General features: G+C 42.8%; 1 protein-coding gene across 2 annotated transcripts in view; it reads left to right on the plus strand.

The window, feature by feature from the left end:
• Window positions 1–5,308: 5,308 nt before the first annotated feature.
• APPL2 (adaptor protein, phosphotyrosine interacting with PH domain and leucine zipper 2) overlaps window positions 5,309–23,328 on the plus strand; it is a 52,259-nt gene continuing 34,239 nt past the window's right edge. Inside the window, exons 1-4 of one of the 2 annotated variants that reach the window (XM_065401943.1) lie at window positions 5,309–5,601; window positions 13,702–13,800; window positions 22,376–22,435; window positions 22,863–22,934. In XM_065401943.1, the coding sequence (XP_065258015.1) occupies window positions 5,548–5,601; window positions 13,702–13,800; window positions 22,376–22,435; window positions 22,863–22,934 (285 nt within the window). In that variant the 5' untranslated portion in view covers window positions 5,309–5,547. Of the gene's footprint in view, window positions 5,602–13,701; window positions 13,801–14,822; window positions 14,906–22,375; window positions 22,436–22,862; window positions 22,935–23,328 lie in introns of those variants that run through there. The other variant, XM_065401951.1, reaches the window with a different exon arrangement.

The raw sequence follows: 23,328 nt of genomic DNA on the forward strand, positions 1-23,328 counted from the left end.
CCTAGTCCAAAGATCTCACAGTGTCCCATTTTTGGGGGGGGAAGTTCTATGGCCTGTATATACAGGAGGTCAGCCTAGATGATCACAATGGTCCCTTCTGGCCTTGGAATCTACGACTCTCCTTGTTATTAAGCACATAGCTCAAGAATATGAGGCACTCTGTGTTTAAATACATAAATAGACTTGGCTAACTTAGCACACATGATCTGTACATTACTACTCAGCCATTTCTCATAGTGCTAAGTATAAGATATGCAGCTGAAAAGGAAGTATGATGCCATCTGCTCTTTAAAGTTACAATGGGATATGCAAAGGAGAAAACACAGTGATATGAGTTCCTCTATAACTAGTGTAGCTGGAAAAAATCATCATTAGATTTGCAAAATTACTGAAAACCCTGTTTCATACAAAGAGCATGGCATATATTTAATGAAAACCATAATGCTACTTAGCAACACATCCAGAATAAATATTTCACAAAATGCTAAATAGCTATGGTACTTTAAAAATAAATATTGCAGTGTTCAGGATCATTATAGCTAAATTATAATGATTAGACTTTGCATATAATAAAACAATTTAGAACAGTCAGGACTAGAGAGGACTCCTGAGGGATCTAAGAGAACTAGGTAAGTGGAAGATTAATTTCAGTGTTCACAAATGCAAGGGAACAAACATTGTGGAAGAAGCAATTTAGGCTATTATTATGCATTGCTAATTTCTAAATTAACTACAACCATTCAGGAAAAAGGACCCTGACATCACTGTCTGCAGTTCAATTAAAATCTCTGATCAATGTGCAAAGGGCAATCAAAAAATATTAAGATATATAAAGAATGGGATAGAAAATGTTACACTGCCCTTATATAAGTCAATAGTTCACTCACCTATTGAATTAAATATTCAGTTCTGGTCAAGCTATCTCAAAAAAAGACACAGCAGAAATGGAAGGGCTCTAGAGATGGCCAGTGAAAAGTATAGAGAGGCATGGAAAAATTCTATCTGAGGACAGTGAAAAGTTAAGGGTAAACTTTTGAGAAAGGTGACACTTAGGAAGATAATTCCCATTTTCAAATATGATTTAGGCATCTGGGAGCCCAACTCTTATTGATACAGTGAAACTTGCATTTCTAAGGACCAGATATTCAAAATCCCATTGATTTCAATGGATGTTAGGCATCTAACCTACTTAAGCGATTTTGAAAATCCCAGTAGTTTTCTATCTTTAGGCACCTAAATACTTTTGAAAATCTGTCCCTAAGTGCCCAAGTCATTTTTTTAAAATGGGACTTAGGCTCCTATGTCACTTAGGTGCTTTTGAAAAATTTACCCGAAATTACCATGAAAGAAGTACACAAAACAATGAGAAGGTAAGTAGGCACAAGGGAACTTCCAATTAAATTGAAAGGCAGCAAAATAAAAATAATACAAGGAATTCCTTTTTTATACAACATATTGTTAAGCTGTGGAACTCATTGAAACAGTATGCCATTGACTACAAGAGTTTAGCAGGATTCAAAAAAGGATTAGACATTTATATGGATAAAATAAACTCCACCTGTTTGATAAAAGATAATATTAAGAGGTACTAACTCTCATGCTTTAGGGACCAAGCCAACTGCTAACTGCCTAACTTCCCCTATGGATACACTATTCCCTAACTAGCCATTATTTAGGGCTGGTCTACACTGGGGGGGAGGGGGTTTCGATCTAAGATACGCAACTTCAGCTACGCTATACCTGCCGAGGTGGAGTATGGGAGTCGATTCGGGGATCGATTTATCGCGTCTAGACGAGACACGATAAATCGATCCCCAATAGATCGATTACTACCCGCCAATTCGGCAGGTAGTGTAGACGTGGCCTTAGAGTCTTACACCTTCCTCCAAATGGTAATAGCCTCTGTCAGAGACAGGATACTGGACCAGATGAACCGTTGGTATGATCCGTTAGGGCAATTTAAGCTCTTTGGGGCAGGGTCTGCCTTTTTGTTCTGTATTTGTATAATGACTAGCACAATGGGGTCCTGGCCCATGACTGGAGCTCCTATGTGGTTCGAGAATACAAAGTAACAATTCCTATGCCCCTATTTTTAAAAGGGTTTTGGCTACCAATTTAAAGAGACTGTTGAATTTGGATGCATCGATTGGGGGTGAGGGGGCTCAACTTGAGACACCTTAAATGTAATGTATAGCAAGTCTGCCCACTGGTACTGCTGCTTTGACTGATTGTGTAACTTTTCTTTATTGTGCTTTTAAGTTTATGTCAAGCACGCTCAGAGCTCTGGAGCTTAAATATTGAGTTTTAAAATCTAAATAAAATAGAGGGGCCTGATTTTCAGAAGTGCTGAGCATCCTCAGAAAGACAGGAGTATTTAAAGTGACTTGAGTTGGGCATCCAAAAATTAAGACACCAAAAATCGCTAGTCACTTATGACAATTTAGGCCTTTCTGACAAAAAAGCTCTACTTTCTCTACGATTTTGCAGTTTTTATTTTTTACATTAAAATAGTTACACTACCCTTCACTAGAACTGAAGGCAAAGTTACTCCATTCATGAAGCTGAATAATCCCTGTTACACACAATTATGAAAAAATTAGTTCTCTCTCCAGTGATCATGCGCACACTAAATACCTTTGAGTCCTGTTTGCACAGAACTAGCAGAACCAGTCATACCAAATAAGTATGGTGCAGTGCTGGAAAGATAATTATAGGCTTCCGAACTTGAATCATTAACTAAACAAAGCCACCAAGAAAAACAGGTGAGCCCTCAAAGGTTGTGCTCTCGAGAGTGTCGAAGACATGAATCAAAGCCACGGGTATTACCTTGGTTTGGGAAGTATTTCAGAGTACTTTGTTGTTGAACTACTCCCCCGTATGCAAAACCATGAGGAAAAAGAAGTGGACAGTTATCGGAGGAAGGAAGTGGCCTGCTAGACACAGTTAAGAAATCCACAAATGTCCTGAAGCTAATTTAAGAGGCATGAATACCCTCTGGCCATAGCATGGAGTCTGAGCCTCAAATGGGGTTTTAAAAAGTTTTTAAGAAAAACAAAAAAAGCCAGGACTCCAAGACAAATGGAGACAGACTCTATCACATGCTAGCATGACAGGTTCATAAGGGTCTTCTGTAAAGAAGTGTTCTTCACAGTTTACCACACCATCTTAAAGACCTCTGTAACACAATTAATATTTAAAACTTTGTTATTTCTGTTTTCTTCAGACATGAATGTATTGATTCCGCCTCTTATACTTGATACGTGTGAAATACTAGCTGATTATCTTTGTTGCTATGCGGTCTCTTTCCTGAGGGAGGCAAAGTAAAGTCAACGTGACAATCCAGTTTGCTGATTTTAATTAAGGGACTGGAACAGAGAGTCCAACTTCAGTGCTGGCAGAGCAAAGCCATGCCAAGGCAGACTTGGCACATTGGGTTAAAGGGTCATATCAGAAGCTTCAAAAGCAATACTATTCAACATCAGACCAACATAAATTCCAAAGCAATATAACTTAGTCAGAAGTACAGTGCCTGATGACTCTTTGTCAAACTTAATTAACATTAACCGTCTTTCAGTTGATTTGCAAAATTTTCCTTATGCCCCACCGCTTATGTACTTTCTGCAATCAGGAGGACAGACTGCTTTAGCAGTCACCTTGTTTGCATTTTAAGGTGTTTATAATGTTTTAAGAAACACAAAAGCAGAAAAATTAACAGAGATTTAGATGCAACAGATGGGCTCTGAGATTAATGGGAGCAGAGTTAGGCCAATGCTGAGCAGTTTTGAAATTTCCACCCTGTATATACTTAAAAAAAGAAAAAAAGAAAAAGGCGAGAGCAACATCATAACTATATGAAGAGAGTGGGGCCAGTGTCGTATCATTTTAGACCCAAAATTTTACCTCCCTTAATGTTTCCTGTTTGATCAATGTGTAGTTCCTCTGGACTCTTAAGGCCATTCTTTTTAAAGGGGCTGCTGATTTTGGTTGCCTCAATTACTGGTCTTGGACCAATGAGAGATACAGCTCTTCGTCACCTTTGAAAAATCAGAAGTCGTTAGCCTTGGTCACAAAATGCTTCTTGGCATGTGTCCAAATGTGGAATTTAGACACCCCACGCAATTAAGATACTTCAAGTTAAAAATCTGCCCTTGTTAGTAAGGGATGAAGCTCTCAGCACATTCCCTCTCACTGTAGGAGCGAGCCAGGAGCACGCTGCTTCTGTAATTTTGGGCTGCCAAGTAGACAGACAAGTAAGGCTGCTCTAACTTACACCAGGGGCTGCACTGGGCCTACAGAGTAGCCCACAGAATATGGGAGCCCCCTTTACTTCCACTCTTGGACTGTGACTTCTGTGCTGCACTGCTTGAAAAGCAGAGCACAGAATCTGGCCCACACAAGACAGACAACATGTCTAAACACAAAGTGTGTGGGGACAGACAGGATGTATGAGTTCCACAACATCACCAAGGGGGACAACCCTAGGAGAATAAAAAGTTGGAGGGGGAGGGGAAACGTCGCCTCATGCCCCGTTCTGCTTGTGCCAGTGGACAGGGCCGCAGATGCGAGAGTGGGGAGAACCGATCACTGAAACCTCGGGAGAGTGACTCTCAGATTTATGTTCTAATAAATCCTCTGAAGCAGTGTTCCATGGGAAAGTTGTAGACAGGTCACTGGCCTGGTGCAGGGGGAGGTCCAGGGGTGGATTGGCGTGTTGGAGAGCAAACCCCCTGCACTCATCCCAGAGGCAGCTCCTGTGCTGGAGGCTTGGGACTGGCTTCGAGAGCTGGGCATTGTGACCCACTCCTGGCCACCTCTCCATACATCATGACAAAATGCAGCTGGTGGTTTGGGAACCACTGCTCTAAAGGCTGACCACTGGATTTGCTGTTAAACTAATTTTATTGTCGCATTTAATTCAGTTGGGAAGTTAGGCTAGCAACTCAAAGGGTCAGTGCATATCTAGCAGCCACCCCTCATTTCCAGGCACATCCCTCAGTTTAGTCCCCAAGTTCCACTCAAATTTAGCATCCCCTCACTTTTCTTGGACTTCCCACCGGCTACAGGGACACACGAAAGTGAAAGTATTGGAACCCCCCCCCCCGGCATTTTAGGTGTCCTGTGCGTGAGTAATTTCCCCGCGTCCCTCATTTTGGGTCTTGGTCAGGCACTGAGTCACCCACCCCGCGCTGGGCGTGGGAGAGAGTTTCGCGTCTGCGGCTCTGCAAAGAGTTAACCCAGGCAGGAAGCGCTCAGCAGCCACACTTCCTGCCAGGGGATCTCCCCAGCTGTCACTCTTCCTCGTGACTCGCTGCCTTGTGGGAGGAGGAGGAGCGCTCCTGACTCGGCGCCTGGGTAGCAGGCTCGGCTGGGGCGCCCGGCGGTGTTTACCTGACTCCGGCACAAAGCAGCCGCGGGGAGGGGACAGAAGCCCAGGTTGGACGCCTCGCTCCCCGCTGCAGCCAGCCAAGCAATACGTGTCAGGGCTGGGACGCTCTGCCGCCGCGGAGTTCATCCGGCTCAGTTACTCACGCTCCGCGGAGAGCCAACATGCCCGCCGTGGACAAACTCCTCCTGGAAGAGGCTTTGCAAGACAGCCCGCAGGTACCCGCCCCCCGCCTCTGTCTTATCGCCGCTCTTGACCTTTCCCTCCGGGGAGCCCCCCGAGCCGTTCTCAGGCTGGCGGTAGGCGCCTCTGCTGTCCGTGCCGCGCGGCGTTTCACAGGCCGGCTCGGAGCGGGGGGTTGTTTTCACTATCCCGCCGTGCCATGGGGCTACTCTGGGGCTAGCCCTACTCGGGCCGTGCAGCGCCGATGCCCGTGACGCACCTGCATTTATAGCGGAGTGAAGGCCACACGGGATTCAGCAGGCCCGAGCAAAGGGGTGTGTGTGTTAAACCTCCAATCCTGGCGGGGGGCAACAATCCAGGCTGGTGGTTTGGGGCAGACGCTGAGCAAGAATAACAAATGGTAACAGCAGGAGTTAGTGTTATACCACGTTGTGCTTCTGCAGCGCTTTTCATCTGCAGCTCTCAGTGTGCATGGAAAAAAGTGGGTGGGGAGCATGCCACCGTTTTACAGATTGGGGAAACTGAGGCACGGCGGGGGTTAAGTGGTTTACAGCGGCCTAGGTGAACATTATCTTTTTGCTGTGGGGGCGGGGAAGTAGCCACCCAGGAGTAGGCTGAGCAGATTCTCAAAGTGGAGAAATTAGGTCACCTGTCACGGGGGCAGGACTGCGGGGGAGGGTTTCATAGACCGTCTGATAGGGGATGGCACCTGGGATGAGAAAAAGGTGCCCTGTTCTCTGTCAAACTGCCCCCTCCCTCTCACTGGTTGGATGTGACTGTGCAGGCTCCAAGAGGAGGGACTTGTGGGGGGGGAAACAAAGTGCCAGCCTATGACATGTCTTACAGGCGATGGTGCTTGAGGTGCATGTGCACTTAGCCAGCCTGCTGTTCGTTTCCCTAGCTCCTCTGACCAGGGTGGTGAGAAACTGCAGGGTTTATAAAACTGGGACAAAATATTGTTTGTTATAAAACTGAGAGAGACACCAGGGCAGTTGCTGAAAACAGGGATGTTCCTGGGTCTTAGGGACACAGTCGCTGAGTGGATTCATAGCACTAAATCCAGACTCTTACTGCCCTCTCCACTTCCACCCCAGGGGGCTAAAGAAGAATTTCCTTGTATTAGACTAGATCCTTTCCCTTCTGTCTAGCATGCTCTACACCGGGGCGGGCAAACTTTTTGGACTGAGGGCCCCATTGGGTTTCCAAAATTGTATGGAGGACCGGTTAGCAGAGGCTGTGCCTCCCCAAACAGCCAGGCATGGCGTGGTCTGGCCCCTCCTGCTTCTTGCCCCCCGATGGTCCCCCAGGGACTCCTGCCCCATCCAACCCCCCCTGTTCCCTGTCCCCTGATAGCCCCCGGAACCCCCGCCACCCCATCCAACCCCTCTTCTCATTCCTCACTGCCCCCCGGGGACCCCTGCCCCATCCAACCACACCTTCTCCCTGTCCCCTGACTGCCCCCCGCCGCCCCATCCAACCCCTCCTCTCCTTCCAGACTGCCCCCTGGGGATCCCTGCCCCCATTCAACCCCCCTGTTCCCCGCCCTCTGACCACCCCAACCCCTATCCACCCCGACCCCTATCCACACCCCCTGCCCCCTGACCACCACCCTGAACTCCCCTGCCCTCTATCCAACCCCCCCTGCTCCTGCCTCCTTACTGCGCTGCCTGGAGCACCGGTGGCTAGCAGCGCTACAGCTGCACCGCCCAGAGCACTAGGACAGGCAGCTGCGCCGCCTGGCTGGAGCCAGCTGCACCACCGCACAGCTCATAGCACCGGGTCAGGCCCCGGCTCTGCAGCTGTGCTGCCCCAGGAGCTCACAGCCCCAGGAGCTCACAGCCCTGCAGCCCAGAGCATTGCGCCAGCAGTGGAGCAAGCTGAGGCTGTGGGGGAGGGGGAACAGCAGGGGAGGGGCCGGGGGCGAGCCTCCTGGGGCAGGAGCTCAGGGGCCGGGCAGGAGGGTCCCGCGGGCTGGATGTGGCCTGCGAGCTGTAGTTTGCCCACCTCTGCTCTAGATCACACAGTGACCTCCATGCTAGGCCAGCTGCAGCCAATGCTGCATCCCTATTGGAAAAGCGAACCAGGGACCTGGGGAATACTCCACACACAGGAGAGGCTAGCAGGTGACTTGTATTGATGGTGAGAGGGAGAGAAGGGTGAGAAGGAGGAGCCCTGAGAGTTGGGGCAAAAAGGGGGGCAAAAAGAGTGGGGAGGGGAAAATTAGGGAAGGCAGGGAGACTCTACAGGGACCCGGGGAGGAAGACGGAAAGGTCTGGGGAAACAGAAGTCACAGGGTAGGGTTTATGGATGGGGAAGAGAGGGGACTTCACCAAGGGATGGGAAGAGGGGCACTTGTGGGAAGGGGTGTGCGTGTGTGTAAGGCATGATGAAGAAAGAGAAACAAAAGGAAGTGGCAGTATAGGGAGGAAAGAAAGGAGGATGGGGTGAGTGGTAATTGGGAGAGAAGTCCTAGATCCATGGCAAGGAGAAGCAGTAGTCTCACCAGGATGGACCTACTGAGGCTCTGCGACCCCATTCTACTACCACCCCAAATTGGCTGGTCCTAGACCAGCAGGAGGAAGAAAATCAGTGCTTGGAGGAATCACAGCCTCCTTCTTTTTGATACAGGGGGCACCCCACAATTTACTGAACTAGAGTAGATTTATTATTAATATTACTTAATAGCTATGGTGTTTACATCTCCAAGGCTCAATGCAAATACTAATTTTGAAGAACTTTATACAGCCACTAAGTAAACTCATTTTTCTGCTCCATCAACACCATCTCACATGATTAAAAATTTAACAAAAATTGAAAGCAACCAAAGAAAGCACAGGCTAGGGTTTATAAGGCTCCCCAGTCTTTCATGGCCTGAAACAAAGGAGCTTAACCCTTCCTTTACAATGGGTAGAAATACTGGAAGAGTAAAGACTATATAAACCTAAACGTTTGCAGGACATTTTTCACTTGATTCCTTCATCATTTGTTGTTTTATCTAGGTTTCTGAAAAAATAATTTCACTTTTGCATAATTGCCATATGGTCCTGATTTTTTTTAATCATAAATTGATTCATTCACATGAATTTTTAATTCACAAAAATTAATTACATTTTCAATATAGTAACATTTTGCATGCAAGAGGCCTGATTCTCCACTGTCTATTATTAATTTGTGTTGTGGTAACACCTAGGAGCCTGTCATGGACCAGGACCCCATTTTGCTATATGCTGTACAATACAGAACAAAAAGACTGTCTCTGCCCCCAAAGAGCTTACTGTCTAGCACCTTGTATAGTAATTTACTCCTGAACAAAGTGGGCCTGGTCCTCTTTTGGTCTGTACCTTGTATAGTCATTTTCAGAAATGCAAAGGGAGAACAAAATGGATATAAAACAATTCCTTTCCAACAAGGTGCCAGGCAGTGGAGAATTGGGTATAAGTTATTTATTAATAAGGTTTGCAAAGCTCACTTTCTCTCCAAGAGTAATGTAATTATATCTTCATTGTCCCCAAGCACTATACAAAAAAGCCCCCACCATTTAAATGTATTCCATTTAAAGTGTTTGACTGCAAATTAGGAGACAGACTGACCCAAGTAGCCATGCTGAATACTCATGTGAAGACTGGATGTTTCCAGCAGCAAGGGTGGTGGTGGCATGATTAATGAAGCCTCCAGAGAAATGTTAAAAGGTTATGTTTGGATTACCATGGTTCACTGGTGCACCATTATCTATTATGTAAGAATTTGACAAAACAGCAACAAGTAAATTATACATCTGTTTTAAACCAGTGTAACTAACAAATAGTGATTTTAAAAAGAAACATCATAAAGATTTTGAACCTTAACATCCAAACTATTTGAATCATTTATAGGGTTTACTATTTTTGAACAAAAGTGCTAATTGAGGTCAAGGTTTAATGACTAAATAAATGGGTATCTAAAATTAAGTAGCTGATTCCATATTTAGGCATCTGAATAAGTAAAGCTGGGATTTTTCAAGGATCCTGTGCTAATTTCAATAGGATATAGGCTTCTAACGGCCATCTGTGCCCTGTATTATAAAAATATATACTTAGGAGCCTAACTTTAGGCATCTATTTTTTGAAAATCTTGGCCTGAGAATTTTCTTGCTTAACATTACCCAAAATTCTGTTGCTTTATCCTGTAACCACAATCCTTTGTTTACTGTGTCTGGTCAATCAGTCTTTTGTCACAGCACAGTATAATGATCATAGAATATCAGGGTTGGAAGGGAACTCAGGAGGTCATCTAGTCCAACCCCCTGCTCAAAGCAGGACCAATTCCCAACTAAATCATCCCAGCCAGGGCTTTGTCAAGCCGGGCCTTAAAAACCTCCAAGGAAGGAGACTCCACCACCTCCCTAGGTAACGCATTCCAGTGCTTCACCACCCTCCTAGTGAAATAGTGTTTCCTAATATCCAACCTAGACCTCCCCCACTGCAACTTGAGACCATTGCTCCTTGTTCTGTCATCTGCCACCATTGAGAACAGCCGAGTTCCATCCTCTTTGGAACCCCCCTTCACGTAGTTGAAGGCTGCTATCAAATCCCCCCTCATTCTTCTCTTCTGGAGACTAAACAATCCCAGTTCCCTCAGCCTCTCCTCATAAGTCATGCACTCCAGACCCCTAATCATTTTTATTGCCCTCCGCTGGACTCTTTCCAATTTTTCCACATCCTTCTTGTAGTGTGGGGCCCAAAACTGGACACAGTACTCCAGATGAGGCCTCACCAATGTCGAATAAAGGGGAACGATCACGTCCCTCGATCTGCTGGCAATGCCCCTACTTATACAGCCCAAAATGCCGTTAGCCTTCTTGGCAACAAGAGCACACTGTTGACTCATATCCAGCTTCTCGTCCACTGTGACCCCTAGGTCCTTTTCTGTAGAACTGCTACCTAGCCATTCGGTCCCTAGTCTGTAGCTGTGCATGGGATTCTTCCGTCCTAAGTGCAGGACTCTGCACTTGTCCTTGTTGAACCTCATCAGGTTTCTTTTGGCCCAATCCTCTAATTTGTCTAGGTCCCTCTGTATCCGATCCCTACCCTCTAGTGTATCTACCACGCCTCCTAGTTTAGTGTCATCAGCAAACTTGCTAAGAGTGCAGTCCACACCATCCTCCAGATCATTAATAAAGATATTAAACAAAACCGGCCCCAGGACTGACCCTTGGGGCACTCCGCTTGAAACTGGCTGCCAACTAGACATGGAGCCATTGATCACTACCCGTTGAGCCCGACGATCTAGCCAGCTTTCTATCCACCTTACAGTCCATTCATCCAGCCCATACTTCTTTAACTTGGCAGCAAGAATACTGTGGGAGACCGTATCAAAAGCTTTGCTAAAGTCAAGGAATAACACATCCGCTGCTTTCCCCTCATCCACAGAGCCAGTTATCTCATCATAGAAGGCAATTAGGTTAGTCAGGCACGACTTCCCCTTGGTGAATCCATGCTGACTGTTCCTGATCACTTTCCTCTCCTCTAAGTGTTTCATAATTGATTCCTTGAGGACCTGTTCCATGATTTTTCCAGGGACTGAGGTGAGGCTGACTGGCCTGTAGTTCCCCGGATCCTCCTTCTTCCCTTTTTTAAAGATGGGCACTACATTAGCCTTTTTCCAGTCATCCGGGACCTCCCCCGATCGCCATGAGTTTTCAAAAATAATGGCTAATGGCTCTGCAATCTCATCCGCCAACTCCTTTAGCACCCTCGGATGCAGCGCATCCGGCCCCATGGACTTGTGCACGTCCAGTTTTTCTAAATAGTGCCGAACCACTTCTTTCTCCACAGAGGGCTGGTCACCTTTCCCCCATATTGTGCTGCCCAGTGCAGCAGTCTGGGAGCTGACCTTGTTTGTGAAGACAGGCAAAAAAATCATTGAGTACATTAGCTTTTTCCACATCCTCGGTCACTAGGTTGCCTCCCTCATTCAGTAAGGGGCCCACACTTTCCTTGACTTTCTTCTTGTTGCTAACATACCTGAAGAAACCCTTCTTGTTACTCTTAACATCTCTTGCTAGCTGCAACTCCAAGTGTGATTTGGCCTTCCTGATTTCACTCCTGCATGCCTGAGCAATATTTTTATACTCCTCCCTGGTCATTTGTCCAATCTTCCACTTCTTGTAAGCTTCTTTTTTGTGTTTAAGATCAGCAAGGATTTCACTGTTTAGCCAAGCTGGTCGCCTGCCATATTTACTATTCTTTCTACACATCGGGATGGTTTGTTCCTGCAACCGCAATAAGGATTCTTTAAAATACAGCCAGCTTTCCTGGACCCCTTTGATGTTCAGTGTTAGGTAAAGGAAAAGATGGGGTTATAGAGAATAGAAGTTTTAAATTAGTAAAACTACAGTCAGTGATTGCAACAACTCAAATCCAGGTATTTTTGCAAATTAGTGTGTGTTTCAATTATTAAAATCCAGACTGGGGCCCTGTTCTGGAAACTCTCAGAACATGGGGCTCCCATTGAAAGGAAGTGCTGCATGCCAAGGGCTTGCAGGATCAGGCCTTATGTAGCTTTCTGTTGGTGTGTTTTGAATTCTTTCCGTCTTTGATTTGTATGTGCTGTTGTTTTAATGAAAACAATATTTTGCACTTCTAATGCTCCTTTTTATCCTACCATCTTAAAGTTCTTTCCAAGCATCAATTATCCCCCTCGATGTTTCTAAGATAGGTAGTAATATACCCATTTAACATTAGTAAACTGAGGTGTTGTGAGATTAAGTGATTTACCCAAGGTAAGCAAGTACAGCCATGCAGAGTCTAAAATAGGACCTCCAGTCACCTGTTTTAATTACTAGACAACACTACTTCACACCGTAAATAGACACTTCTCAACACAGATGAAATCAGACATTGTCTTAGTTCAAAAATCTCACCAGAGGTGGTTTGAATCTCTCAGAAGCAATGTAAAATCTCTGCAAGGAGATTTGCAAAGAAAAGTAAATGTCCTGGAGAAGCAAGGTTGCATCCTCCCAAATAGTGATGCTTCTTATAGCTTTCCTAAGACTGTAAAATAAATTCCCACAATTAGCATCTACATACTTCAGGCACATTAGAGATGACTAAGATAGGACAGATAAAACACTGACTAGATGTCAGGTCTAATATAGTTATTGAAGTACTAGAGTTTATGGTAGACAGATGGAACTAATGCAAAGTAATTTAGCTGTGCAGATAGGGAAGACCTTTTCATTTAGTATCAAACAGATTGGATTGACCAGTTAGGACACTTTGAATTACCAAGATGCAGAATGACTTTCTGAAAGAGACACTGTCAAAGTTACACTGCCAGCCCAACTTTTTACCTCCCCTTTACTTGTATTGTCCTGATCTATTAAATTCACTTGCCCAGCACTAGTCCCTGGCCTTGGTTTCCTCCTTTGCATGTAGCACTGCAACACTGTAATTTGCTGTCCCTGGCAATTCCACTGAAACAAGCCAAGTGGATGCATTTCTCCAAGATAACACAAGTTATGTTTTCCTCTCTGCTGCTCCTCCGCTCACAAGAACAAAACAGAATGGCAGAGTGAAGAAACCATGCTTACGGACACGCAGCACTAAGTGTATATGTATGACTGTTGTCACAAACCAACATACTGCTGTTGGGTCTAATTTTAAGTCTACCAGTTTTGGCAGTATTCTTTTAAAAGTTGTTCAACACAGAAGCCTCCTGAGATGGCATAATGGAAGATAATTTGTTTTATTACCAAGGGGTGCTTTTAATTCATTCTAAGAGTAGAGAAATAAAACTAGCGATGGTGTTTTGACCACAAGACCTTGGCATGGCTTTGATTACTGTAATCAGCAAGAGGAATTTCAGGATTTGTTACATTCCTGACTATGCTGGAAGGAGTGTCTACCAATTAGAGCAAGAAGGTGTTTGTCAGGAGGACTCTGCCATTGCTTTGCAGTGTAAACTTATTTGTGCATCAGTTTACCATCTCATTATAGTGATCAATTGTTGTGTTTTTACATTGTTGGATAAAAGAAGCTGTACACTGTATATTCAAAGTCTTATTATGCTGACTAATTTGTTTTGCTACAGTTTATTTACATTTTTTTAATATTTCCATTTGGGAGTAAAACCTTTTTCTTTTTCTTTTATTAAAGACTCGCTCCTTGCTTAGTGTATTTGAAGAAGATGCAGGAACCCTTACAGACCATACAAACCAGTTGCTTCAAGCAATGCAGCGGGTCTATGGGGCTCAGGTAATCTTTCATTTGTGTTGACTTTGTTTGGCAAGCAGTAGAGGCAACCTTATTAATCTGTTCCTAACAGGTTCACTGATTTGCAAAAGTGCAGAACATGTGCAGCTCCCTTTGATTTGTGCAGAAGTTGTGTGGTTGCTCTGCTCTTTTGAAAATCAGTCTCGATGATATTGTCACTCCTGTCTTGGTGTTCCTCCACTTATTCAGAAAACTGAAATAAAATAAAATAAGAATCGTGGCGCACACTTACTCTTGTGTATACTGCAAGGTCAACATTTTCAAATTTGGCTGACTAAAGTTAGGGTTAAATTTTCACTTAGATGCCTATATCCCCTTTGAAAACTGGGTTTAGGCATGTGTGTCATTTATATGCTTTTGAAAAATTTACCCTAAATACCACTGAATAGTAGTGAAATTTAAGGCTTTTCTGCACAGGGAGCTATTCTGGAATATCTATTCCTGATTAACTCAGTGTGTGGACAGTCTTATTCTGAATTAGCTAATTCCACTGGATTCCTTGGATTAGTTTGATCCACTGAAATAAACGAATTTGGAATAAGTCACTCTTATTCCAGAATAAGAGTGTCCACACATGGGAATTAATCAGGAATCGTTAATCTAATTTAAATTAATATCCTACCTTATTCCAGATTAATTGTTGTGTGCAGACAAGCCTTTAGGCTCTCAAGTGCCTAAGGGACAGTTTTTTAAAGGTATTTAGGCACCTGAAGGTGCAGATAGACAGTGGGATTTTCAAAAGTGCCTAGGTACCTGACTAGTTTAGATGTTTTTGAAAATCCTACTAGGCATCTTTCTGCATCTTTAGGCAACTAAATACCTTTGAAAAGATAGCCATAAGTTCCTTTTGAAAATGACACCCAAACTCCCAAATCACTGAGGCACCTTCCAGTTTTCCCCCTTGATCCTTATTTAGGTACCTTTATCAGGAGCCTAAATATAGATTTAGATGCCTAATTTTAAGCAATCAAATTTAAAAATCCCTGCCCTAATGTTCTGAACAGGAAACAGAATCCACATCTTGGGCCCAAACCTGCACCACTCCGCTCTCACAAGAAGTCCCTTTGACCGTAATGGGACTATGCAGGTGAGTAAGGCGTGCTTGAATGAGTAAGGGTTTGCAGAATCAGACATCTTATTCTATTTTTTTCCTTAAACTTAAGTGACTTTGTATTCAAATGAATGCTTGGAATCTTTATAGGAGAAAAGAAAGGGTCCAGTGTTGCCAACTCTCCCAATTTGATTGCAAGTCATATTTGAGATATTTGATGTTTTACTTAAAGCCCCAGCTCCCACAGACAAGTGACGAAAATAAAATCTCAGCTTTCAGTAAAAAGTAAATTTCTAGCCCTCATACTTATGGAGAAAAGACAGAAAATATGACCCAAGTGCACCTTGAAAGCTCAAATCCCACAATGCAAATAAAATACCCAGATCCACAAAGATATTCAGGCTCCTAACTTCCATTGATTTTAATGGAAATTAGAAGCCAAAATACCTTTATGTATTGGGGCCAAAGAAAACAAGATTTCTTACTTTGGTTTTAAAAATCACTAGTTTTTTTGTTTTGTTTGTTAATTTTGTGATTTTGGTGGGCCTAACCCCTGATTTTTCAATAGTTGTGGTTGGCAAAACCCACTGCCCTTGTCTTTGACTTCCACAGCTCAGAGGTAAGTGACTTTAATAGCTGTGTAAACATTGATTTACAGTATTCTTGGGAAGCAGGTAAATATAACCCTTATTTTACAGATAAGAAAACTAAAGCAAAGGGAATTGACTTGCCTTAGGCAAGTCAGTAAAAAAGCCAGGTTCAGAACTCAAGGCTCCCTACTTTTGTGCTTATTCTTCTATATCATATTCCCTCTTAAAAAGGAACAAGACTGCTAGGACTTCCTGGTGGGCTATCGGTGAGGCCAACCATGATGTATTCTAATGAAACAACTGCTAAAGTGTGTTTGGCCCCACACACAGATAGCAATTAGCAATTAATATTATGAACCTGATTATTTAGTTTATTCACAACTGAGGAATTCATAATAATAAAACATGAACATACAACAGATATCACTGACAGAGTCTACTACATATTAGCAATCCACACAGAGATTATTTTCAGGACATTCTCTTTGGAACCAAAATAAATACTCTTACAAGTCACTATTCCCCTTCCCCATCGAGGCAAGCAAACATAATTCATTTTGCAACAAGAGGTGTGTGGCTCAAAAAGAGCTGCCTAAAAAGTCTAGTATGATATTTTCAATGCTCAGTTGCCATCAGAACTGGTTTCCAGATGTTCTGTGCATCTCTGAAATTCTCAGCCATGCTACATTACCTTTAATAAAAAAAAGAATCAGGATCTATATAAACCAACACATATTCTTTAAGATTACATGCAAAGAATATAAGGACCCGAGTATAAAGATTTACAGCAAAACTGTGCAAAACAAACTACTTTATTGGGGTTGTCTCTCTCACAGACAATATGATACTCTGAACATTAGTATTTTCTTGCTACTGATCCAGGGTTCGTTTCAAACTGCATTTCTGGGCCCTGGGCACTCAAACCCAATCTGATGTCATAGGATATTTATTCCCCAGGACAGCACACTGTCCACAAAGAGATCATTAGCAATGCTGCTCACATTAGATGCAAGAAGCAATACTGAAAGCAGCTAGCAGTAAGACATTATCATTGACAATGCTTCCAACATTAGCCACTAGGACATGACTTTTCACAAATGACTGATTTTGCATTCCCAACTTTAGATGACTTAAAACAGTGGTTCTCAACCAGGGGTATGTGTACCCCTGGGGGTACAGAGAGATCTTCCAGGGGGTACATCACCTCACCTAGATATTTGCCTAGTTTTACAACAGGCTACATAAAAAGCCCCAGCAAAGTCAGTACAAACTAAAATTTCATACAGACAAAATGAGAAAGTAAGCATTTTTCAGTAATAGTGGCTGTGACACTTTTGTATTTTTATGTCTGACTTTGTAAACAAGTAGTTTTTAAATGAGGTGAAACTTGGGGGTATGCAAGACAAATATGACTCCTGAAAGTGGTACAGTAGTAGGATGACCAGACAGCAAATGTGAAAAATCGGGACAGGAGGTGGGGGGTAATAGGAGCCTATATAAGAAAAAGATCCAAAAATCGGGACTGTCCCTATAAAATCAGGACATCTGGTCACCCTATACAGTAGTCTGGAAAGGTAGAGAACCACTGCCTTAAGGGAGTCTGATTTGCTGAAAATGAGATTTCTCAAGTCAGGCACTCAAAATCAATAGTCACTGGCAAAAATTTAGAGCCCAAAACAGCTAATGCAAGAAGTGCTTGGGAGGAGAGTGGCCAAGGAGGAAATAGATCTGGCAAGGAGTAGGAGACTCAGTAATATAGCAAAGCATGGGAGAGTGTAGTGGGACAGTGAGAAGAGGAAAGATTATGGGGAAGCAAGAAATAGAGAAAGAAGAGAAAAGACAAAGGAACGTATCTCACCAGAGACAGCAAGTTTCATGAGTCACAGTCAGTGATGGGTGGAGCCTCCCAATTCAGTGGGTGTACTCAGCCACTCTGCCTCCTCCTCACCCAACCGAAGGGGCACCAACCACATGGAGTATCCTGGTACCGCAACCGAAATCCTGGCCCGGTGCGGAGCAGGGTCTTGGGAAGGGGCGGGTGCCTAGAGAGCTAACCCATGCCACAGCAACGGCTCCTGCCCCCGGGAGCTGGGCCTGGCTCCCTGAGAAGAGGTGTGGGGGGCAGAGGATGCTGCTGCAGGTGGTCAGTAACCACAATGCCTAGAGCGAGGAACCAGGCCCAGCCCCGGAGGACAAAAGCCACCACTGTGGGATTTCTGTTTGTGCAACTGAGCCCATAAGCCTCTGCTAAAGCCGCCCTGGCCACAGGCAAGAATCATTGTCTAGAAAAGCCAACTGAAGCATCAGGAAGTAGTAGGAGGCCCCAGAGCTTGAGTTTATATATGCCCACATTGCCTCCCCCAAACCATCTTACTCCTTACTGCCCCTTTGTGTCCTCTGAGTCACACCTCTCGTGCTACCTCCTCTGTTTGGGACTGCCTCTCAGTTCTCATATATCCATGCTCCTGTCCACTCTCCACTTGTCATACTTAAAACCCAGTTCTTTTATGAAGCCAGCCAACACTGACCTTGTTGGAGTGTGGATCTCACCCCACCTGTACTGTATTGCTTCCTGTGGGTAGCAATCAGCACTAAATGCAAGCTGTTATCCATCCAGAAACATGTTTGTAGTTGCCCAGAAACAGTGCTGTGTGTGCAAATTGTTCATTTAATTGGCTGCTAGCTTATAAACTGCCAGTCACAGTTTTATTTAAAGATTTATCAGATCGCTTGAAAATCATGTAAGGAGAAACTGGAAGTATTTCCCCAGTATGGATGGCCTTTTTTTTTTTTTTTTTTTTTTTAAGGTAACAGTTTTATAATAATTTGAGTGCAATTTATGATTTTTGTTGGGTTTTTTTAAGCTACAGGATCCTATTAGGCGGTAGTGGGGCCTAATTATTTGAATTGTACATGTGTATTTTTGGTGCCTCTTGTATCAACCAACTTAATCATGTTTGTTAATGCCATTTCTAGTTGCAAGCACTAGAAACTGTTTAATATCTGGTTAGGTGTTCAGTAAACATGCACTAGCACATGGATACAAATACAGAGAAGCACCTGATTTTGGTCATATAAGATAAATAAATCACATGTCTATGAGTTCAGATTATACTTCCTGCTTTATTTGTATGCTCCTGCCTATGCATTGTAGCCAGAAGCAATTTAGCTTTGTGATGTTCTGATGGAAGAAAGCTTCCCAATAGAGTCTATCCCAGCTGCCCATTTAAGGGTTGCCAATATTGCCAATCCCAAATGTTCAAAAATCATGAGTCAGGCTCACCAAAAATCACGAGATTGGCTTTAAAATCATGAGATTATGTAAAAATAATAGATTTTGTGTACTTTTTATTTGCCTTCTGCTTTTTGAGCCTTTAGGGTGCACTGGGGTCACATTTTGAAGCTTTCTCCACAGCCACAAGGGCTGCAAACTTACTTTTTCTTTAAGAATGAAGGCTGAAATGATCCCATATCCACTTGACTCCAGGAGCTGTGGCTCTAAGGAAAACAGTATTTATCATGAGACTCATGACAAAATCATGAGAGTTGGCAACACTGCTGCTTCATTTCTATTGATGGGTTGAACTCACAGAAGTGACTGTGCCATTAGCAATAGTGATGTGTCAGACAGGCTGAATTGTAGGAAAGAGATCTTTCTTAAGTGAAGCTAGTGTTTACATGATAAGGCTGTAGAGTTAAAACCAAGCAGCCTGTGCCCCAGCTTGCATTTCCAATCACCAGGTGCTGTGCCACACTGAATTAAGTCCCTCCTGAAATCTGAATGTCATTCTCCAGTTCCACTCATCATGCTACAGTAATGGCCCAATAGGGACCTTCATATGCCAAGAATAAAGAAAAGAAGGCACCACAAAATAAACATGATTTTTTTTTTTTAATCGGTAATTCCATTTCATTTCACAGTCGACTAAAGTGTATCAACTAGGCACCTGAAGGGGAATCCTAGAAACAAGTTATAGTGCAATAAGATGCTGAACATTGTCAGTGCTGTGGCATTTTCTGTAGCAGTCCCAATAAATATATTTGTATACTAACAGTGTTCGTAGCTGCTGGGGAGCAAGGGGGGAGAGAACTAGAAGCAATCTAATGCTGCCTTTAGCAATGCAGAAAGAAAATATTTTTGTGCAAAGAGACATTGGAGAAAATGTCCTGAGGATTAGGAGGTGCTACCAAGCAAAGTGACAGCACTGAGCATCACTTATGTAATTTGGAGCTGCCTAGGATTCTTTTAGTTTGTTCTTCAAACTAGTTTCATCCCACCACCACCCATATTTAATTCATGAATCCTTACACTCTCTCAGTGATGCCTCTTTTTGGCTCTAAGACCACTTCTGGGGCTCAGAAAGCCTGATTTAAAGCCCTTTGGAGTCCATGGGAGTCTTTTCATTGATTTCATAAGGTTTTGGATCCATGAATGAGTTTCCAGCTCTTTGGGAACATAGACTTTGTTACTTATTATTTTGCCGTATTGCAATCTGAAACATCCAAATATTGTGAGTCAGGCTCTACAAAATCATGAGAATGGTTTAAAATCATGGGTATTTATTATTATTAATAATAGTATTATAATAATAAATGTGTTCCTTTTATTTGCCTTCTGGTTTTTAAGCTTAGTGGCTGCACTCTGGTCATCTTTTCAAGCTTTTCTCTGCAACCATAAGGGCTTTTGTTTTCAGTGAAAGTTGAGATTCTCACGTAACCATGTGTGGCTTTAAATCAGATATCATATAACACGAGACTTGCAATAAAATCAGTGGAGTTGGCAACACTGATTTTGTAAAGCACCATGTACGTTTATGATGCCGTATTGATCACAAGTGTGCATTATTTATATGAGGGGCACCTCCTGTGATGTATTCTCCACATGTAAATAAGAAGACAGTTAAAGGTAAACAGGATTTAAGTGGATGATGAATATTGTATTTACAACGCCGTGGAACTCCATTTCATTGTTGCTGGTGAGCTTTGGAATTGTCACCAGGCCTAGAAGCAAGTTTATTAACATTAAAAAGGTTGTAAAGCAGTTTTTAAACTAGGAGATGGGGGAAAGCCGACTGCTGCAGAGGAGCATGTGGATCGGACAGAGACTTCTCTTAGGGGAGAGTCTATTGATAGAGATTCTCTAGGTTAATAGTCAGGAGCAGAGGATGGAGGAGGATAATGTAAGGGCCAGATCAGATGATAAACATTCACATAAAAAAGAATCTGACACATCAGAAAAGGGCAGACAAATAAACAGTGACAAGTTTTTAAAGTGCGTGTACACAAATGCTAGAAGTCTAAATAATAAGATGGGTGAACTAGAGTGCCTTGTGATAAAGGAGGATATTGATATAATAGGCATCACAGAAACCTGGTGGACTGAGAGCAATCAATGGGACACAATCATTCCGGGGTACAAAATATATCGGAAGGACAGAACAGGTCGTGCAGGGTGGGGGAGTGGCACTATATGTGAAAGAAAATGTAGAATCAAATGAAGTAAAAATTTTAAGTGAATCCACATGTTCCATAGAATCTCTATGGATAGTAATTTCATGCTTTAATAAGAATATAACATTAGGGATCTATTATTGACCACCTGACCAGGACAGTGATAGTGATGATGAAATGCTAAGGGAAATTAGAGAGGCTATCAAAATTAAGAACTCAATAATAATGGGGGATTTCAATTATCCCCATATCAACTGGGAACATGTCACCTCAGGACGAAATGCAGAGACAAAATTTCTCTATACTTTAAATGACTGCTTCTTGGAGCAGCTGGTATGGGAACCTACAAGGGGAGAGGCAACTCTCGATTTAGTCCTGAGTGGAGCGCAGGAGCTGGTCCAAGAGGTATAACTATAACAGGACCGCTTGGAAATAGTGACCATAATATAATAACATTTAACATCCCTGTGGTGGGAAGAACATCTCAACAGCCCAACACCGTGGCATTTAATTTCAAAAAGGGGAACTATGCAAAAATGAGGGGATTAGTTAAACAGAAATTAAAAGGTACAGTGACTAAAGTGAAATCCCTGCAAGCTGCATGGACACTTTTTAAAGACACCATAATAGAGGCCCAACTTCAATGTATACCCCAAATTAAGAAACACAGTAAAAGAACTAAAAAAGACCCACCGTGGCTTAACAACCATGTAAAAGAAGCAGTGAGAGATAAAAAGGCAACCTTTAAAAAGTGGAAGTCAAATCCTAGTGAGGTAAATAGAAAGGAGCATACACACTGCCAAATTAAGTGTAAAAATGTAATAAGAAAAGCCAAAGAGGAGTTTGAAGAACGGCTAGCCAAAAACTCAAAAGGTAATAACAAAATGTTTTTTAAGTACATCAGAAGCAGGAAGCCTGCTAAACAATCAGTGGGGCCCCTGGATGATCGAGATACAAAAGGAGCGGTTAAAGACGATAAAGTCATTGCGGAGAAACTAAACGAATTCTTTGCTTCAGTCTTCACAACTGAGGATGTTAGGGAGATTCCCAAACCTGAGCTGGCTTTTGTAGGTGACAAATCTGAGGAACTGTCACAGATTGAAGTGTCACTAGAGGAGGTTTTGGAATTAATTGATAAACTTAACATTAACAAGTCACCGGGACCAGATGGCATTCTGAAAGAACTCAAATGTGAGTTCCATCAATTCCAGGCTGGCGAGCCTGAGACTGCTGACCCGGGCTCTAAGACTTGGTGCCGTGGGTTTTTTATCGCAGTGTAGACATACCCATAGACTGTGAGATCTTTGAGGCAGGGAAGGTCACTTGCAGTGTGTGTATATCCCCCAGGGTCCTGGTCCTGTTTGTGGCCTATAAACACTACCACTATCCAAATAATAAAGTAGTAACAACAATAATTCTAAATATTTTTGGTTACCTCTTCTAAACTCTCCTTTTTGTTTTGTAGAATGAAATGTGTCTAGCCACACAACAGCTTTCCAAGCAGCTTCTTGCATATGAAAAGCAGGTACGTCTAAAATTCTATGTTTGCAAGGGTAACAGTCTCAACATTCAGCTGATTAGATGGTGCATATGAAAAATCTATTCAAAGGGTAGGATTTTCAAAATGGCTCATCATTGGCCTAACTCGGGTCCCATTGAAGCCATTGGGGGAAATCGCCTGTTGACTTCAGTGGGAGCAGCGCTGAGTATTTTTGAAAATCCCATCCAAAATGTTTACATTAGTAAATTAATGAAGATGCAAAGCAGCCTATTCTTGGTACGACCATTCCTTTTAAATAAATCAGATAAACGTTATTCCTTTAGACAAGGAAATTAAAATATAAAGTGCATGTATGAAAGTAGTATATTATTTGTACATATATGTAGTACGACATATTGTCTGTATAATGACCTTGTTAACTTACAGTATCAATATATTTTTTTATTTTCAGAATTTTGCCCTGGGTAAAGGAGATGAAGAAGTGATATCCACCCTTCATTACTTTTCAAAAGTAGTGGATGAGGTAATTTAAATGGCCTATAGCAATATCATCATGTTCTCTGTCTCTTTAGCCATTTTCGTCTGACTACTACTAAAGGCTAAATTCTGCCTGGCCTTTGTGTGACCATGTAATGGAAGGGAAGGAGTAATAAATCCCACTCCCTTTATATAACCCTCGTGTTGGAATTATTAATAATATTTGAAAATATTAATAAGGGAAACCACCGAACACTAATTTAACCATAAATTCCTTTATTAAATCCAAAGGCCAAATGGTACTGATACAATTGCTCTAAACATGCCTTAAAAGCCTAAATAATAAGCAATTTACTACAGCCAAATAGTAACAAAACATTGTAAGTATCTTGATCAAATGCTTATAAAACAGGCTAATCCCAGTAGTGCTCAGACCCATA

This window comes from Emys orbicularis, chromosome 1 (genome assembly GCF_028017835.1).
Source record: "Emys orbicularis isolate rEmyOrb1 chromosome 1, rEmyOrb1.hap1, whole genome shotgun sequence".
Lineage (NCBI taxonomy): Eukaryota > Metazoa > Chordata > Testudines > Emydidae > Emys > Emys orbicularis.